The sequence below is a fragment of the Oryza sativa genome, chromosome 8 (genome assembly GCF_034140825.1).
Source record: "Oryza sativa Japonica Group chromosome 8, ASM3414082v1".
Classification (NCBI taxonomy): domain Eukaryota; kingdom Viridiplantae; phylum Streptophyta; class Magnoliopsida; order Poales; family Poaceae; genus Oryza; species Oryza sativa.
The window spans coordinates 6,360,810-6,381,288 of NC_089042.1; the positions used below are offsets into that span (position 1 = coordinate 6,360,810).

General features: G+C 43.6%; 2 protein-coding genes across 4 annotated transcripts; one reads left to right on the forward strand and one right to left on the reverse strand.

Moving 5' to 3' along the window:
- Positions 1-4,234: 4,234 nt before the first annotated feature.
- On the reverse strand, positions 4,235-6,043 carry LOC4344941 (aspartic proteinase nepenthesin-1). Its single transcript, XM_015793885.3, has 2 exons — positions 5,900-6,043; positions 4,235-5,789 (listed from the first exon to the last, which is right to left on the reverse strand). Exons 1-2 carry the CDS (start codon positions 6,038-6,040, stop codon positions 4,440-4,442), a joined length of 1,491 nt encoding a protein of 496 aa, XP_015649371.2. The 5' UTR covers positions 6,041-6,043; the 3' UTR covers positions 4,235-4,439.
- Positions 6,044-9,581: 3,538 nt separating this feature from the next.
- On the forward strand, positions 9,582-14,799 carry LOC4344943 (uncharacterized). 3 transcript variants are annotated; one of them, XM_015795059.3, is made up of 5 exons: positions 9,582-10,084; positions 10,225-12,776; positions 12,863-12,950; positions 13,320-13,546; positions 13,839-14,799. In XM_015795059.3, the coding sequence occupies exon 2, from the start codon at positions 10,225-10,227 to the stop codon at positions 12,709-12,711; it is 2,487 nt and encodes an 828-aa protein (XP_015650545.1). In that variant the 5' UTR covers positions 9,582-10,084; the 3' UTR covers positions 12,712-12,776; positions 12,863-12,950; positions 13,320-13,546; positions 13,839-14,799. The 3 variants fall into 3 exon arrangements, with proteins under 3 accessions (XP_015650545.1, XP_015650543.1, XP_015650544.1); XM_015795057.3 differs by lacking the exon at positions 13,320-13,546; XM_015795058.3 differs by lacking the exon at positions 13,320-13,546 and having other exon boundaries at positions 13,933-14,799.
- Positions 14,800-20,479: the final 5,680 nt, after the last annotated feature.

The window sequence follows — 20,479 nt, forward strand, 5'->3', positions numbered from 1 at the left end:
TTAAAAGCAGCAAATGTATCATCTTTATGTTTCAGGAAATAAGGCTACACTTTTCTAGAGTAATCATCAATAATGGTAAGCATATAACGAGCACCACCAAGAGAGGGCTTACGAGAAGGCCCCCACAAATCAGCATGTACATAATCAAGTATACCTTTGGTGCGATGAACTGAGGTATTGAACTTTACCCTCTTGTGCTTACTAAAAACACAGTGCTCACAAAACTTCATGTTACCCTGAGTGCAGCCATCCAACAGGTTCCTCTTCATCAATTCTGCCATACCAAGTTCACTCATATGTCCAAGACGCATATGCCACAGGTTAGTCTTACTAGGTTCATATTTAGAAACAACAGCAGCGGTAACAGAACTATGTAATGTACTTCCTCTAAGGACATATAAGTTTGCAGAATTTATATCACCAATCATATAAACGAGAGAACCTTTAGATACCTTTACAACTCCACCTGAACCGGAGTATTTGTATCCTCCAGCATCAAGTGTGCTGAGAGAGATGAGATTTCTCGCCATCCCTGGTATGTGTCTCACATCTTTCAGCGTGCGTGTCATGCCATCATGTGTCTTGATCTGTACGGAGCCAATACCCACAATCTCACGTGGGTTATCATCTCCCATGCGCACAACATCTCCATTCTGCACAGACTTGTAAGAATTAAACCAATCTCTGTTAATGCAGATATGAAACGAACATGCAGTATCAAGAATCCATTCATCATGACTAGCAACACAACCAGCAAAAACGATAAGACAATATCCTGAATCAGAGTTTTCAGCACTGGTAACAACAGAAGCCTTACCATCAGATTTCCTTTTCTCCTTATTCTGCAGCTTCCAACATTCTTCAATGAAATGATTTTTCTTTTTGCAATACTTACAGAACTTTTTACCTCTGGACTTGGAACGGCCTCTACTCTGGCTCTTGTCATGATTATTGCTATCGTTGTAGGTTCTCTGCTCAGATATGCCTCTGACCTGCAATGCTTCGCCCTTAGAGGACGACACATCAGACTGAACCATACCTTTCATCTTCTCCCTGTTTTGGAGTGCCTCATCAACTTCCGCTAGGGTTAGTTCATTACGGCTTAAAAGTATGGTGTTACGAAAATTTGCATATGAACTAGGCAGTGAGCATAACAGTAAAAGACCTAAATCTTCATCATCAAACTGTACCTCCATCGACGGTAGGTCGGCAACGATCTCCTTAAAGACCGATATGTGGTTCAACACAGAACCACTCTCCTGCAACTTGTGCGAGAACAACTTCATCTTGATATGCATCTTACTGGTTAGATCTTTAGACATGCAGATCGATTCCAGTTTGAGCCAAAGTTCTGCAGCAGTCTTTTCCTGCAACACTTCTTGCAAAATATCATTAGATAGATGAAGTTGGATCAGCGACAGAGCCTTACGATCTTTCCGCTTCTCCTCAGCGGTCCATTCAGTCGATTTCTTCTTCCCGAAACTTTCCAGCGCCTCATCAAGATCCGAAGTTTGCGCCAGAACAGCCCGCATCTTGACTTGCCACAGCGAGAATCTCGTCTTGTAGTCTAGCAGCGGTAGATCATACTTCATCGATGCCATCGTGAAACCCTAATGTGGGAACAAGCTCTGATACCACTTGTTAGGAAACGATAAGCGAACAAACGATAAAGAAAACAATAGATCAATCACAGAAGACACGAGATTTAACGTGGAAAACCCTCCCAAAGTAGGAGAGAAAAAACCACGGACGCCAGCCAGCAAAATATCTTCACTATATCTGGGGTGAGGTTACCACGCCGCACGGCGGCTTACAAGAGGTATATATATGGTGGAACCCTAAAAGGGATGACGATCCGTTTTGCTCCGGCCCAAGCCTCCCGGCGACGGGCCTCCGCTCCACTACGGCAGAAGCTGGTCTTTATTAAGTGCAAATGAATTTGGATTACAACTCAACACAGTTTGCCGTCGTTGCCGCTGGTACTACCCAATGAGCAGGAGCCGCATCCCTGCCAAGGCTGCCATCACCGCCGCCGAGAAGATGCCGGAGCTCGGCCATCGCTGCCACTTAGAAGATGCCGGAGCTTGGCGCGACGTCGAAGCAGCTCGACCAAGACAATGTGGAGAAGAAGCTAGAGCAAGACAAAGATAATATGATGGATGATATGCGAGCAAAGGAGTTGCTCAACCATGCTCTGCTCATCAAGGAACGACGAGTTTCAGGCCGTCCGGAAACAACTCATACATGTAACTCAATTCATCAATTTTCATTCCTTTCTTTGTCTGATGATCAACATCAATAGGATGAGCGAGCGCCGACGGCAGCGCCTCCGATAGTTGGATTGGTTTTTGGAAATGGTTTCAGCCAAAAATATAAAATGGGTTGGTTCGGTTTGGGGGAAATGTTATTTTGGTTGAATTGGTTTGGGTTTCAGAACACGGTGGGTGGATTGGTTTGGTCTGGGGAAGCAGCTGTGATTCGAATGGTTAGGTTTGGATATGGAGTGGATTCAAGACCATTAGCAGGCTTGCTCCGGCTCGAAGACAGCAGCGGCTCTCGATCTGGCAACGTGCAACAACAGCACTCTACCGCCCGTTGGCTTGAACAGCGGCGGATGCACTCTCCGGCGCATTGCATCGATGATAACGGCAGTCCAAGCTGGGCGGGACCTCGCATCATGCATCTCGCTGTTTCATTCTCCTATGTTCCCTTTATCGCTCTGCTACTCCATTGAGGTGTAGGTCAATTTTCCCCAATTTTTTTTATGTGCAAATTCAAATTTTGTTTGAAATTTCGTATGAAATTTCCGGAAAAAAAATCCAAAATTTTAGAAATTTCGTAATTTCGCTGACCCTTAAAATTTTCCTCTTTCCGATAGATCAAACCCTGCCTGTACCTCTCGACGTCGCCCTATTGATGATCCACAGTTCAACGTGAGACTCTGGGGCAAAAACGAGATCTAACACCAAACCTACGGCATCCCACGGGTTTGAGGATACAATGCAGTCTCCTATGTTAGCTCGAACACAAGATCACACACACACAATGGAAGTATTTGTCTCGGCACTGCACACCAGCAGCAAATGTACACACGCACACTGCTGCACTTCTATTCACCACACTCTTTAATCCCACCTCTTCACCACACTCCTTAATCCCACCTCTGATTACATCGTTTAAATAATAAACACACACGCACAGGTTTTGCCACGTTTGGCTGCACGACTCGGCCAAATTCTCCCGTGGCCACTATTCACTTTTCTACACTCAAAGCACCTATCTCTACATGCAGATCACCACCAATCACTACATGCATGAGCTATCTGATCCACTCTTCTCGCCATGACTCATTCGCTTGACTTGGCCATAACTCCAAGCCAACGTGTGATCAAACTAACTAATGCATGCATCGGCTGATTTGCTCCTAAGCACTCTCCACGAATTGACCAAGCACCTGGTCGCACAAACACTCACATCATGGCTGCCTCTCTTGGCCACTAACCAATGTGAGATAATGAGCACGTACACAACTTGCACAAACCAATGCTGGATACGACCGACTCACAAATATGCAAAACAACAAGATTAACTCTAACATCCTACACGGCTACACCGCGGCCATGGCCTTCATAGAGAAGCTCCGGCGGCGATGCACCGGTGGTGGCGGACTAGCGGCCATCATCGCTGCTATATATGACAGGGCGATCAGGCAGTTCGATAATGAGGTGGCTCCCTACCTGCTAGAGAAGATGAAGAAGAACAGGGAGTTCATGCGGCACAGTGAATGAGGTTTTGAGTTCCATGTGAATGTGGCCATGCAGCAAATTAAGGTATACGTCTTTTGCTTGCATGAACAAACCCAGTGTTTCACTGTGTTCATGCTTCCAGTTCAAATAATCAATGCCCTTACGCATAAAGTAGCGCAATAATATTTTTCTTGTCTCTCTACTTAACAGATAAATGTTGCAAAGACCTGCATAAGTTGCTGCATTATTTATCCATATATGTTTTGCTGCTTTTGAGTTACACAGAATATATATATCCTTCTTACTATTAATGAAATAATGAGCTTGATTTATGGTTGAAAACATAAGAAGCTTCTATGTATGTTTTTGACTGCTCATCAGCAGCTGTAAAGATTGTGAGAGTTTTTTTGGATTTCTCAATTCACCACACAAATCAAATTCATCCAGTATCAAATGGGTTTGTGTAGTACAATATGCAACAATGCGTGTAACAACCTGCATGTCTTGCCCAGCATGAATTGGCAAGCTATGTGATATTAATAAAAAAATAAAAGCTACGAGAGTCATAGTCATTATTACATTTCATCAGCATGCATATATTAGATATGAATGGTGCTTGCAGAAAAGTACAGTAACAATGAGTCTAATTAGCTAGTAGAAGAAAATTAACAATGTAATTAATAAGGGGACAAACTAACATATCTTGCGATAAATTGAGATCTGCTTGTTCTCCAGATCAAATCCTATGTTGTGGTCAAGTTGGGGTGATAAGCCCAGTACCGCTGTCCCATCCACCGTCTTGTCAACGATAAGGCACACATAGCGCTCCTCTTGGTCGCCATTCATGGAGGTGATCTCCATAAAGGTGGCATTCCTGGACAACTGCAAATCAATGCCACCATGGAAATGCAGCGTTATAGTGGCATTGTCAGCAATATCGTCGACACTGCCTTTGTAGCAAGTGTTCATGGGTTGGAGGCGAGACTTGATAAGAAGAGGATTGTCTTGCTCAAATTCCTTTTCAAGCAGCTCGTATGCGCGACTCGGCAGCATGAGCGGAAATGTTGCCGACTCGACTGACATGGCATAGAACTGAGCATCTGGAAGGTAAGGTCCACGACAAAATTGTGCCTGCTGATGATATTGGTCGGCGGCAGCGGCATTGCTGCCGAATATGTCAAGACGAACAATTCCATAGGAGATCCCTTCGAGCTTGAGGTAGTACTTGGGAAACCCTGGGAGGAACGGTGTCATATCGCCCTGCAGCACCGCGTTGCTCCCAAATAGCACGTAGGGAGGTGAGAAAAGCTCGTTCTTAACCCAGGATGGCAAGCAGTAGGAGAATCTCGTAACAGAGATCTGCTGTGGGAGTGAGTATTTACCTAGGCCCAGGCCAACCACACCACTACTACCATATTGATCTAAGGTATATTTTGAGTGGTCTACCGTGGCACAACCAAAGATGATGTTGGTGTCAAAAAGGAAGAAGAAATGGTCTGAAATAGATATCCTATCAGACCCTAGAATGCCTTGTACCCAGCCGCCGTTATTGTCCAAGGAATCGACTTTGAAAGTACATGTGCCATCCATGCACTCAGCTAATACTTGTTGGTCATGGTTGTCACCGGCACCGCAGAGTGGGTGATCGCAAGACAGAGGATTGTAGCTTATAGACATGCTAGCATTGTAATACGTAGTACTAGTACCAACTTGGGAGGGATTGCAATCCCTACAATAATCTGAACACTGCAGCCATACCATGTTGACGGCTGTGTCGAAGCTGACAAGTCTAGTTTTGCCCAGAGACCCAACAGCAATCTCCAATAGGTAACTATGACTCACCGGGTACAGTGGAGCAGCCAAGATTTCCGCACTATTGTTGCCATTGACGTCGGCCGCCTCCAAAGCACTGGTTTTGTTGAAAAGATAGTGGCTGTTTGCAGCCTTAGAAAACTGTAGGAAGGTAAGCAGTAGGGCGAACACCAATGCCGTGAAACTGGAAGGAAAACCCATGGCTCCAAAATTCTCCGCCCCGGGCCGTTCCTGGATCAATCTCGATTAGCTAGCAACCTTGAGGGAGGCAGGAAAGAGGAGACAGGGGCAAAATTAGAATTGAGAGCCGGGCCGGCACTGCTGCTGTGCCCTGTGCATACCAGGGAGAGAGAAGGCCGGGATTGGGAAGGAGTCGTTGACGGCGGCGGCGAGAGGAGGCCACTGGACCGCCTGCTTGTCGTCCGGGTGCCGCTCGTAGACGAGACAATTGATGCGGGGCACGGGAGATGTAGGTAACTCATGTACAAGATAGGGGGGGGGGGGGGGGGGCGCCGGGGGGGGGGGGGGGGGGGATAGAATACTCCCTTCGTTTTAAGACGTTTTGACTGCTTTAAAAAAATAATACTCCATCCGTTTCGAAATGTTTGACACTATTGACTTTTTATTATATGTTTAACCATTCATCTTATTAAAAAAATTAAGTAATTATTAATTATTTTTCTATCATTTGATTCATTGTTAAATATATTTTTATGTATACATATAGTTTTATATATTTCACAAAATTTTTTGAATAAGACGAACAGTCAAACATGTGCTAAAAAAATCAACGGTATCAAACATTTCGAAACGGAGTGAGTAACATTTTCAACACAAGATAAATTTATTATAAAAATATATTTAATCATTGATTTAATAAAACTAATTTGATATTATAAATATTATATTTATCTATAAGTTTAGTTAAACTTGAAGTAGTTTAACTTTAACCAAAGTTAAAACGTCCTGTAACCTGAAATGGAGGAAGTAGGATTTATCTTATCTTATTATATACTACTATAAAAAAAATAAAGTTTGCCACAGAAGTTAACTCATGCGGTGTTCATTGACGATTATGTAGGTGTGCGCTTCCTCCTCACGACACACACGTGCTCCGTACCTTGAGCAGAGCCACACCAGCCGATGCGAAGAGAGGCAACAGTGCTAGTAGGAGATGGTGGCACCGGTGGTTGGGATGCAAGGAGGTCCTACGCTGGTCACGATAGTAGCAACGCGATGCCCACAGCACCAGCAGGGAGCAAGGCTGGAGACGAGGGTAAGGGAGAATAGGAGAGAAGGCGTTAGCGTTAGATAGCTCGCCGATCAGCCAAGCTGTAACAAACCCAAATTGTGAAAACAAAAACCTTAGAAAGTCAATATAATGAGATTTTTCATTTATATTTATTGTGGTGAAAATTTATTTTGGTTGTTTTTTTTGGATTTTCTACGCATCATTGCATTTTTGCATATTTAAATTAAAATTGAGAAAAACAAAACATGTGTATATGTGTTTGTGTGTGTATATATATATATATATATACTAGCAAAGGTGCCCGTGCGTTGCAACGGGAAGTGTACAGAACAAAAAAATTGAGAAAAAGTTAAAAAAAATTTACATTATGTAATTCATTAAAATATTTGGTATTTTTAAGTAGGTAGGTGTATAATTAAATCAATTTACAAGTAAAGCAAGTGTGAAAAATAAAATGACATGGTTAAATTTAATTTGATTAAATTCTCCATGATTAGTTATGCTCTTTGGAATTTATTGGAATTATCAGAGCTTAATTGCTAATTTTTAATAATACAAAAATCATTTAACAAATTATTTAATTGGAAAAAAAAATCAAAATCCTCCTTTCTATGTTTGGGCCGAATATAGAAAAGTTTATATTCCCTCCCTTTTGTCTATTCTATGTGTCTGGCCTGTTTTCTTTCTCCATTGAAGTCTATTTTGCGTCCTCCATTCGGTGGCCCAATAGGCCGGCGGCCCGACGTGGGAGCAGCTGGAGCCGTCCGATCGAATGGACAGTCCAGATTAATCCTAAGCTAAATAAAAATACCCAAACCCTAACCCTAGGATTCATTTCCCCCCTCCCCCCGTCCCTCCCCCCCCCTCGCCGAGCGACGACGGCGGCGCCGCCGCCCCCCCCTTCTTCCCCCGAGCGGCTGCGGTGGCGCTGAGCAGCGACCGGCGAGCGGCGCCCCCGATCCCCTCTCTCAAAGCGACGGCGGCGGCGCCCCCCCTCCTCCTCTCCCTCTCGGGTCGGCGGCGGCCGGTTGGTGGCGGTTGCGGCGGATCCGAGGGTAGGGGCGGCGTCGGCGGCGGTTCCCTCCACCCCCTCTAGCCTCCCTCCTGCGGCAGATCCGCCGGTGGTGGCGGCGGCGGCGGTAGCCGCGGGTGGATCCGGCGGCGGCGGCTCCCTTCTCACCTCTCGACTCCTTCCTGCCCCAGATCCGGCGGCGATGGCGGTGTCGGCGGCGTCGGCAGGTGGGTCCGTCAGCGGTGGCGGCGGCTGCTGGCCGGCGGTGGCTCCCTCCTCCCCTGTCGCCTCCCTCCCGCCCTAGATCCGGCGGCGATGGATCCGTCGGCAGTGGCGGCGTCGGTGGCGGCCGCGGATGGATCCGCCGACAGCGGCGACGGCCGAGGGTGTGTAGTTTTGTGATGTATGTATGTGGGATGATTTTTTTGGGGATAAAGATTGGTTGAATTTTTCTTGCGGTGTGTTCATCCGATTTGGTTGTGCCGATTTTGGAAGGTGTTTCCCTTATCCGATTCTTAGTGCAATTGGGATTCGGGGGGTTTCATTGAATTCCCATTGTGAAGATTGATTGAATTCCGATTGGGAATTTTTTTGGGTGGGGGCATGCGTGTGTGGGAAATCGGCGACGGACCAAAAATAATGAAGGAAGCCTTACGTATTTTTTTTATTAGGTATATATATATATATATATATATATATATATATATATATATATATATATATATATATATATATATATATATATATATATATATATATATATATATATATATATATATATATATATATATATATATATAGAACAAAAAAAACCAATCAGTTATCTGCATCTCAAATAAAAAGGAGAAAACATCAAAATTTGTTCAAATTGAAATAAAAATCGTAAAACTTCTTTCAATTTTCAAAAAATAATCTACACATGCGAAAAATCCCAGAAAATCACCAAATAAAGTAAATGACCACATTAAGCTCCAGTAAAATTTGCACAAGCTTTGGAGCAATGTAATTATTCCAAAATTTTCCCTCAAAATCTCAGTTTTCTCTCCTCTTCCTCTCTCTCCCTTCTGGACTTTTCAACAAGTACCTAGCATGCGAGACCGAGGTCGTCGCTTCCAAGCCGACAACGCCACCCTGCCCGCAAATCCCGCTGCAAGGCTGCACAAAGCCGAGGCCGCCTCTGCCCGATGCCCTACCTCGATGCCGCGCCTGGCAAAGTCGGCCTCGTCGCGAGCCTCGCCAACCCGGAGTCGCCGCCCCCTGCCACTACAAGAAATTTGGCCTTCTATGACAAAATTCATATGACAAAACACATTTTAGTCACAGTAGTGATGCCTTTATGACAATTTTTCTTTGGATGACAAGCGTTTGTGACTAAGTTGTAATTTAGTCATAAGAAAATGTCACCATGTGCCTTTCCCATTCTTTGTGACAATAGTTCATGACAAAAGTGAATAAATATGATTGTCATAATTTAAAAATCATTTGTTTTTTAAAAAAGAACACCTTGGCACAGCCACGTGAGCATGTCTAGGTGGACATGTGGGACCCATGTGTAAGTTAGAATATTAACTTGAAAAGACTAAAAATGTAGCGCTTCTTGCAATGAGGAGGGATCGAACACACGACCTCTGGCATCCCAGGTAACAGACAAACCACTGAGCTAATCTTTGATTCTTTTCATCTTGTAGACTATTGCTGGGAGACATAAGAATCCCAACGCACATCTAGCAAAGACCAACGCCGCTGCCCTTTCCCCATCGCGGCTGCTGGACCCGACGCCGCCGCCACTGCCCTTTCCCCATCGCGCCTGCTGGACCCGACGCCGCCGCCCTTTCCCATTGCTCCCGCTGGAGCCCAACGCCGCAGGCTGTAGCCCCACCCTGTCCCCAACGTAGCGCCCGGCTGTTGGAGCTCGACGCCGTCGCCCTTCGCCCAACGCGGCTTCTGGAGCCCGGCACCGCCGGCTGGATCCCAAGCCCCACCCCATCCCCAGGAGCTCGATGCCAGCTTGCTGCAGCTCCAGGACGCCGGGCTTCATGGGCACAACTGCTGGGAACGCCCCCAAGAGCCCGACGCCGACGACAGTAGCCCGCCCCCGCCTCTAGGATCTCGACGGCTGGGCCGGCTGGCTGCAGATCCTGGCCGCTGGGCTTCACGGGCTCAACCGCTAGGAAGCCCCCAAGAGCTCTAGCCTGGGATCACTGCCGACGGCGGGTGAGGTCGACCAGAGACTGCCCCATCCCCTTCAATTAGGAAGGAAAGGTACATATGAGAAGAACTTATGTTTTGGTTTTAAATTTTGAACTGAAACCATAGATTTGAAGTGATAGAAATAGGAAAATAGCAGTCTGGGCAATGATCAGTCATTGATTCAATGCTTGTCTTATTTCAATATGTAACAGATGGAAAGAACTTGGATGAATTGTAAGTTGTTTAGCAAGGAGCATCGGGAGGGGGTCACTGAGTTCATGGACTTTGTTTGTAAAAATTTGAGTGGCAGTCAGAAGATATTATGCCCATGTCGTAAGTGTTTGAATCGGTTACATCAATATAAAGGACGTGTGGAGGATGACTTACTTATGTACGGGATGTCTAACACATACACTCGGTGGATACATCATGGAGAACCATTGGTCATTGTCACTGGAAATGTTGAGCATTTGAATGAAGATATTGGCTGCAATGTTGAGCATTTGAATGAAGATGTTAGCTGCAATGTTGAATTTGAGACGAATGAGCCTCCGGATGACCCAGAAGATGATCAAATGTACCGTATGGTACAGGATCTGTACCCAGATCAAAATCATGGACCAAGAACAAAGTCAAAGTTTGCCACCATATTAGAAGAGATGAAACAGGTGCTACACCCCGGTGGTCCCTATACTAGGTTTTCTTTTGTGGTGAAGTTGCTCCACATCAAGTCATTTTACAGAATCAGCAATGTTGCATTCAGTGCTTTTTTTGACCTTTTAAGTTCAGCATTTCCAAATTGTTCTCTCCCTGCATCCTATGCTGAAGCGAAGAATTTTATTCGTGCATTAGGACTTGGATATGAGTCAATACATGTGTGTCCGAATAACTGTGTTCTTTTCCGAAAGGAGTTGGCTAAAAAGGATGCATGCCCAATATGTGGTGCTTCAAGATGGAAGGATGCAGATAGCCGAAGGAAGATTCCAGAAAAGGTTCTAAGGCATTTTCCTTTGATTCCAAGGTTGAAGAGGATGTTTGGATCGAAAGAACTTTCAGCTGAGGCACAATGGCACAAGTTGAAGAGGAAACCAGTGGACAATGAGCTTAGCCATCCTGCTGATGGTGAGGCATGGAAAGATTTTGATAGAAAGTATGAATGGTTTGCAAATGATGCACGGAATGTCCGACTTGGCCTCGCTACTGATGGGTTTAATCCATTTGGGAAGATGAGCTCCTCATATAGCATGTGGCCAGTATTTCTTATCCCTTACAACTTTCCTCCGTGGCAATGTATGGAGCAATCCAACTTCATGATGTGCCTACTTATTCTTGGTCCGACATGCCCTGGAAAGGATATGGATCTCTTCCTGCAGCCACTGGTTGAAGAATTGTTAAATCTTTGGAGTGGTGTCCCTACTTTGGATGCATTGACCGGCAAAGAATTTGATCTTCACGCTGCAATCATATGGTGCATTCATGATTATCCAGCATTGAGCACACTTTCAGGTAGAGTAACTAGAGGCTACTATGCTTGCGTTTGTTGTGATAAAAATCCTTGCTACAAAAGACTTAGGAACAAGATTTGCTACATTGGCCATCGCCGTTTTCTTCCAGTGGACCATATTTGGAGGAGAAAGAAAGATTTTAATGGTCAGACTGAAGAACGTGCGCAACCGGAAGAATTTACTCAGGATGAGTTGATGCAGCAATTGGCGAGGGTGGAACATGTAAGACCTGGGAACCATCCTAATAACAAAAAGAGAAAGAGGGTAGAAGAAGGTCAATGCTGGAAGCGCAGGTCGACTCTGTGGGATTTGCCATATTGGTCTAATTTAAAGCTACGACACAATCTTGATGTTATGCATATCGAGAAAAATATATGTGAGGCCCTTCTTGGTACATTTCTCGACATCGCAGGCAAGTCAAAGGACTCTGTTACTGCGAGGCTCGATTTAGAAGATATGGGCATAAGGAAAAATTTACACTTGAAGGATGATGGGAATTCAACATGCACTGCTCCACATGCTCCATATGTGATGACTAAAGCCCAGAGAAAAGCTTTCTGTGCTTTCATAAAAAATGTCAAATTCCCAGATGGATATGCCTCCAACTTAGCAAGGTGTGTTAGTGTTGATGAATGCAAAGTACAGGCATTGAAAACTCACGACTGTCATATCCTTCTGCAAAGGATATTACCAGCCGGTCTCCGAGGAATCATGCATAAGGAAATATATGAAACAATTGCTGAATTAGGTAACTTTTTCCAGCAAATTTGTGCTAAGAAATTGAAGTTAGATGCTTTGAACAAGATGAGAGGTGAAATCCCAATAATATTGTGCAAGCTTGAGAAGATTTTCCCGCCTGCCTTTTTTGATGTGATGGTGCACTTATGCATTCATTTAATTGATGATGCAATCCTAAGAGGTCCTGTTCAATATGGATGGATGTACCCTGTAGAGCGTAGGTTGCTGACCTTGAAACGCTTTGTAAGGAACATGGCAAGGCCTGAGGGCTCCATTGCAGAGGCATATGTCGCAAATGAGTGCTTGACTGCTTGCTCAAGGTATTTTGCTGATGTTGACACTAGGCACAATCGTGAGGGTAGGAACAAAGAGCGTGTTCCTATGAGTAGATGTGGTTTATCTATTTTCCAGCATGGAGCAAATCTGTTGGGGGCACCAAGGCTTACATATGAGTAGAAGGAGTATGATAGGATGGTTTGGTATGTCCTCAACAATACTAAGGAGGTCGAGCCATTTATAGAGTATGTCCTTGAATAGCGCACCTGTTTTTATTTGTGTATCATATAAAATTTTAGCTCTTACATGGGAGTTGTGCACCTGTTTGTAGGATTTACATGAAGGATTTACAAACTGCTGGCAGTCATGATGTTGAGGGGAACCTTGCTAAGGAATTTCCAGGATGGTTTAGGAAACATGTGAGTCATTATTTAAGTATTTTCAGTTTTGACTCTGTGATAATATATCATTATTTAAGTATTTCCAGTATATTGCAAATGAATATATCTCATACATATCTCATTTACTGAAGTGAGAATGCAAATGAAATTTACATATGTACATGAATAAAATGCAGCTGTGCTATCATGCATCATTGCTTCTACTGTTGAAAACCTTGCTTGGCAGAATGAAGCACATGAGAGGAATAGAGCATCGTGTGCATTTTTTGTTTTTTTACAACAAATGATTTTATTAGCAGCATGTTTAGTTTTGAGATTAGATGACTAAATTAAGTGCAGCTGCCTCTTCTGCCATGATGACATTCCTGATAGCTCCCTGTATATAAGTCTGATAGGATGATTGTTGTTGCGTATTGGTGATGGAGATTCCCAGTCCAGCGTCCTTGTTCATCTGTGGGGTGTTGTCAGGCTGTGTGGCTACATCCACATAGCATTTTGTTCCTGTCAAAAGAGCTGGTAGGGCTATGGTGCTGTGTGGAGTTTCATGCACATGCTAGTGCAATAGTTGGAGGAAGCTGCAGTTTTCAGTGATGACCATCACACGAGGAAATACGGTATATTAAGTAGAGAAGTCACACCATTTTTTTTCTCTAATTGTAAGAAATATCAGGTTCATGCTAGTGTTACCTGAATCATTTTGAGAAAATGTCTTTTTCTCCCTAAAAAACAAGTAGACCAATATGGAAGAACCTGTGCATAAAAAATGGACCTAAGGAAAAATCTATTTACAAATTTTTAGAGTTAAGTAGTCTGCTAGTACTTGCATTATTTCTGGTGTACCTTGCTAATATATATATATATATATATATATATATATATATATATATATATATATATATACTGCAGCTTGCTACTCGGAGGTTTGTGAATGGAGAACAAATCGATGAAGACCTATATGCATTGGCAAGTCTACCACTTCTTAGAGTTCGTATATTTTCAGGATGTATTGTTGATGGTGTCCGATATCACACCGTGGAACGTGAGAGCAGTAGAAGAACACAAAACAGTGGAGTTATGGTTGAGGGCACACATAATGGAGAAGATATAGACTTTTATGGTCAGCTAAAAGAAGTAATACAGTTGCAGTACAACTCTGACGCTGACAGTCAAAGGACAGTGGTGTTATTCAAGTGTGATTGGTTTGATACCTGTAGCAAAAAGTCTAGGATGAAGAATGATGGATATTTCAAAAGCATCAGCCATGGAAGTTGTTGGTACAAGGATGATGCTTTCATTCTTGCCACACAGGCAACAAAGGTTTTCTACTTGGATGATAACAAGCATGGTGAACCCTGGAAAGTTGTTCAAAAATTTTCGCATCGGCACTTGTGGAATGTGAATGAGGAGGAAAATGATGACAGGCAAGAGGGAGGGGTTGATCTGACATACCAAGATGATGAGCAGGAAATATCTCGAGTTGAAACCATGGAAGGATCTCTGGTCGACAAACAACCAGTCAACGAAGATGGTATAAGTGTACCAAAGTCCCTAGTTGATCAGATTCGCAGGCAACGGGATCTGGAAGTTGAAGAAGATGACCTGTACAATGATGATGACGATGATGATACCTTAGGGCAGTATGATAGTGAAAATGAATGTACAATTATGATCCCTAATGATGATGGTGAGTATAGTGATGTCGAGTAATTGAGATATGTGAATCTGAGTTGTGATGAAATTGTTGTTTTTAAACAGCTCCTAATGTGTTAGCCGTGAAATAATTATGAATTGTGAACTCAATTGTGTAAACTCCTTAATTGAGATATGCGAATTCCAGCTGTTCTTGGTGCCTGGAATTGTACTGACATTTGTTGCTCTCATTTTATTTCTGGATTGTGAGAGGACAGCATAGTTGCTGGAATATCTGTGCCATCTTTTGCCTTGTTTCTACTCTAGGCATCATTACTCTAGTTTCTTGGATGATCCATGACATGGCATTTTCTTGTACTAGGATTATTAGCAGCAGTGCCTAAAGGTCATTAATGCGATGGCTATTAATCCTTACTACGATGGCTATTAATTTCATATACGTTTATATATATATATATATATATATATATATATATATATATATATATATATATATATATATATATATATATATATATATATATGTGGAGCGTATCCTATGCACACAGGCCCTCGCGTGTACACACCGTGTACACCAACTAAAAATTATCACAAAAAATTCTAGGAAAATTCATACATGTACTTTCAATAGTATTACATCTACGTGCAAAGTCGCATCTTCAAATTCATTCTACATAGAGAATAACAAAAAAGATAAAATTCTGACAAAATTACAACCTTAAAACTGTCAGATTTTTTGTTTTTTTTGTTACGGCTAAAATATAATGAATTTGACGTTAAGATTTTAACCCTAGGTGTAATACAATTGAAAGTATGGGTATGATTTTTTCTAGATTTTTTGGTGACATTTTTTAGTTGGTGTACACGTGTGTACACGTGAGGGCTTGTGTGCATAGGATATGTTGCCATATATATATATATATATATATATATATATATATATATATATATATATATATATATATTAGTGCTTCGAACTGACTGAGGCCCTAAATGAATTTAAATTAATGAAAAAGTTGTTAACTACACTTTGCAATTCTCGGGCTAGGGGAGAGCGTCGCGGCGGGTTGAGTGTTCCCGGTGAAGGAGGACGCCGGAGTGGGGGAAGGGCGCCGTGCCGTCCACCGTTGCGCCTCACCTCATCGAGGGTGGGGGATGGCGCCACGCTGGGGGTGGGGAAGGGCAGCCAGGCTCGGTAACGACCAAAATCGCGGACAGTGCACATGTTGCTGCCGTTGCGTTGATGAGACAGTCGGAAGTGTTGCCAGCAGCGTCCACCGAGAGGATGAACTCCTTGACGATGGAAGACGAGGCAGTGAAGTTGTGGTGGAAAAGGAGGCCCCCGGCGTCGACGTGGAAGCGGGATGCGGCGAGGGAGGGTGCGAAGGGGTAGATGTGGTGCCGCAGCGGTGGACGGAGAGGTCGTAGGACGCGTGGCAAGAGAAGACCTCCTCAATTCTGGCATCCACAATTTTATTTGGAGAACATCAGACTGCATCACACTTTAGCATTATAAATAAAAAAAATCAGGGAGGGACTTGTCGAAAAATCACACATTTCATTCACTGAATGGTAATTTACATCTTACATGAAAAGGTGAACTTCAGGAAAAAAAATGTACAATTTTAGCTACAATATCATAAACAAATACATAACTTGGACTTCTCCATCTAATTGAAGTATACTCTCTATTGCTCCAGATTGATTGAACTGTTATTTCGTTAATCATCATCTTCATGCACCCGTTAATCATCATCTTCACACAAGAACCTGCTATACAATGTAACTTTACAATGTGAAAAAAATAAATAGTGAAAGTGGACTAGAGTAGAGATTGTGAAGGAAACTACTGATAAAATAAATTGTGAAGGAAACCTGACAAATCATTGTCTTGCTAGGATGATATGGAAGCCATTTTGAGAAGACCAGTACATGAAGGGGAGCAGGAAATGACTTGCACAGATATTGTTGCCCAAGTGTTGACAAAGTCAAGCACATTCCTTCGTAATGTGGGACTTCAACAGCCTGTTGCCGCTCCAAAATCTATTTCACCGCAGATGCAGGAGCTACAAGCACAATTGGAGGCTGAGAAGGAAGAATCTGCAGGACTTCGCCAAAAGGTCCAGAGGTTGGAAGCCCAGGCAGAAGAATCTGAGGCAAAAGCTCAGAAACAAGCTGAGGAGATTGAGAACCTAAAGAAGGCAATAACAGATACTCAGAAGTCAGCAGCAGATACTCAGAACCTCATTCGACAGATGATAGCATTTGGACAGACTCAGGTCACTCATCAGACCACTCCTCCTTGACTTGGTTGCGCTTAGGTACACATCTTCATCTTATGATATGCCTCTTCTTACATAATGCAGTTTCTGTTTCTTGTTCTTGGACCTCTCATTTTTTTATACTATTAGTAGTATTGTATGATATAGTTAGATACTGGAATCAAATGAACATAGGTACTGTTTGGAATCAATATCTCTACTACAATGACTTCCTATAGTGCCAGGACTCATGAGGCTGAATAAATAAAACCACTGGTGAATATAATTTCCAAAAGGTTGCTGCCCCTAGGGACTACTAGATTGTTGAGCTTGTGTTCATTTCTTACTAGTGTTAATTCCTGACACAATGTTCTTTGCAGGCTGTTGGATTCATTTTGGTGATCTGTGAATGGAGTTTGGTGTGACTGTGACTAGAGTATGACACCATGTGTTTTGCTTTTGGCATGACTGGACCGGAGTGTGGTTGTTTCTGTTAGTGATCTCGTGATGACAAAAACTTGTGTATGCTATTGTTTCCATGACTGAAACTGTAAGTGGAGTGGTTGCTGCAGTTGGTGAACATGCGATGATTGGAAGTTGCCATCTGCTATTTCCTTGACTAGAATGATTTTGATGGATGTATGTTTGGTATTACTGATTGGTGACCTGGTGATCTGTTGGACTTGTAAGACTTTGGTGGACGTATTTTGTTGTGATTCATTTGTATGGATGGTGAATGTTTAGAACTATTGTATGTAGGCTGTATGAACCATTAATTTTGGAGGAAATGATCTGTTTGGATGTCTAATTATTTTTGTTATAAAATTGTAAGTTGTTTATTATTTATGATGATTCTTTAAATGAGCTTGGGCTGCAATATCAACTGTAAAATGGGCTGAAATACTACTGGGCTTACATGAAAAAAATAAAAAGGCTGTTGAGAAATGGGCCAAAATTGGTTGGCTGGCCCATGGGCTAGTTAGGCTTATTTGAATTATAATTGCAAAACCAGCCCATGTTATAAATGGGCCAACTTCATTTTTGTGACAATTATTTTTGTCATACTCCACATGCCATGTCACACGCCACGTCATATGCCACGTCAGATGGCTAGACACTTGTCAGCATCCCATCTAATGTATTATGACAAATATAGTGACAAATAACCATTGTCATAGACCGGTGACAAGCGTGCAATTGTCACTACGATTAATGACAATTGGGTCTATTAGTCACAGAAGGAGGATAATGACAGGGATTCAATGACTATAGCTATTTTGTCACTAGTATGTCATAGAAGGGGTACAATGACAAGAAAAAGGCTGTAATTGTCACAATTAATTAGTCATAGAAGGCCTAAGCTCTTGTAGTGTGCTAAAGCCGATGCTCGACGCAACAAGGCGATACTGACCGGCCCTGGATCCCTCTGCCTACCCTTGCACCTCCCTCTGCAAAGCTTGTAAAGCCAACGCTGCACCAGCCTTCCCTCTGCCCCGCTAACACCGTGTCTTCCGCCGACCCCACCTGCGCTTGCACGAGACGTTGAACGCGTCACGATGGCCTCCGCATCCGCCTCTCGCTTAGGGGTGCAGGTGGCAAGCGGGCCAGCCCGCTTGCCCGCAAGGCCGCCCCGCAAAAAGTCTCGCAAGGCCGCCCCACGAGAAGGCCGCATAGCTAGATGGATTGGATGAACCCGCGTCCGCGTGTCCGCTGGGAGCCCACTACGCGTCCGCAGAATTTTCAGTATATGCCACCCAATTCGCAGCCCTATCAGGATTTACCATCCAATTCGCCGTACGACCGTACCCGAGCTCGTCCACCACCGTCGCCATTCATGCTGTCCGCAAGCTCGTGTCAGGCCTTGCTTATCTGAAGAAGTTGTTTATCAGAAAGAGAAACAGGAGTTGCGGGAATGGGCGGCGCAGATGCTAAGATACCGGTTCAATGATGTAAATCCGAGGGAGCTGGTTCATTTCAGTAATTACTGTGTCTGTACTTCTTTGTCCTAAAACTCTGAAACTTAATGTAATCACAGCCTGCTGAGCTATCCAGCCTCCTCACTCAGATCCCGTACTCCATATAAGGCGATCTGGGTGGATGAAAAAGGGATCGAGAAATATAAACCCTAGTTCCTACTTGCTTGTCTTGCGGCATCCTTTAATTTTCTTAGCTTAATTTCTGCCTTAGGAATCCTATTAGGTAGCTACTTAGCCCAAATTAGCTCGAATCTGCAGATTTTTGGTGACATTTGACCCCGGGATCTGACAAAGGTATCAGAGCATCAGTCGAAAATTGGCCAAGTTTTCTCCAATTCGAAGAGTCCTAAGCTGGTGAGGGTTTGAGGACAAGTTCCTCTGTAAAATTCCGTAGCCAGGCTTTGGAATTTGGTGGAGAAGATGCAGAATTGAGAAGTGCAGAGAGGGTTGGGAGAGGCCAAGGTTCTTTCCTGTGAAATCTCCAGATCTGTATTTCTCACCATGGGGAGGGGACATGCTGCTGGATTGGAGGAAGAAGTCTTGATGCCGGCGTGGGAGGCTGCGGTAGAAGAACTGCGGTTAAACTTTGAGGAGTTTCAGAAAGAGGTAGAAGGAGACAACAAGCTAATTCATGAGGAAATCCAGAGTCAAGCGATTTTGGCTCAAGCTCACAAGGAGGAGGTTACCAAGCATCTGAAGGCAATCCAAGATCTGCTGGTTGATTCCAATAGCAAACAAGGGCAAGGAGTGGTTGAGAAGGGAGCCACGCCTTCTGCACCTTCTACGTCTCAGGTAACTCATAAATCTGAGGGTTTGGCTGCTCCAGGGGCCATGGGCCAAACACCCCCAAATTCTAAGGGAGTCTTAGGGGGAATGCAAAACCTTGAATTTGGGGAGAGTTCTACTGCTAGAAATTTTGGGCAGTAAGTTCCACCTCTATTCCAAGCCTCACCCACCACTTCATTAGTCCCACCCACCATACCACCAAACCCAGATTGGAATGCGTCTGTATATTTTGGTACACCTCCAATACCACCACCAATAAACCAGAGACCTAATCAATTTGGAAATCAAAACCACTTCTTTTTCCCACCACCACCACCACCACCACCATATCCACCACAAAACCCTACCTACCCACATTACCTTCCTCCATGGGGTCTTCAACCCAGCCCAACACCTATCCAATACCAAAATCTTGACCCTAATAGTCCTTGGGATAGAGGCATTTCCTATTGGCAACGCCCTGAATGGCCACCCCAGGATCCATATGACTTCAGAAATCGTCAATACTACATCGATCCTAACAATAGAAACAACAAGCATGTTGATTTTCCCATCTTTGATGGTGAACACCCTGAATCTTGGATTAGAAAAGCCAACAAGTACTTTTCCCTGAATATAACTCCTGAAGAAGACAAAGTTCCCTTGGCAGAGGTTTATATCATAGGCAGAGCTGATCAGTGGATCTCTAGCGCCGATGTTCCTACTGACAATTTGTCCTGGCCTGACTTCTGCATTATGATATGTCAGCGTTTTGCTGTTAAGTCCGGTATAGATATCATTGAGAGTTTTCGCAATTTGAAACAATATGGCTCAGTCGATTCGTATATTGACAAATTTGAAGAACTTATGCCTCTTGTCAAACGAAACAAACCAC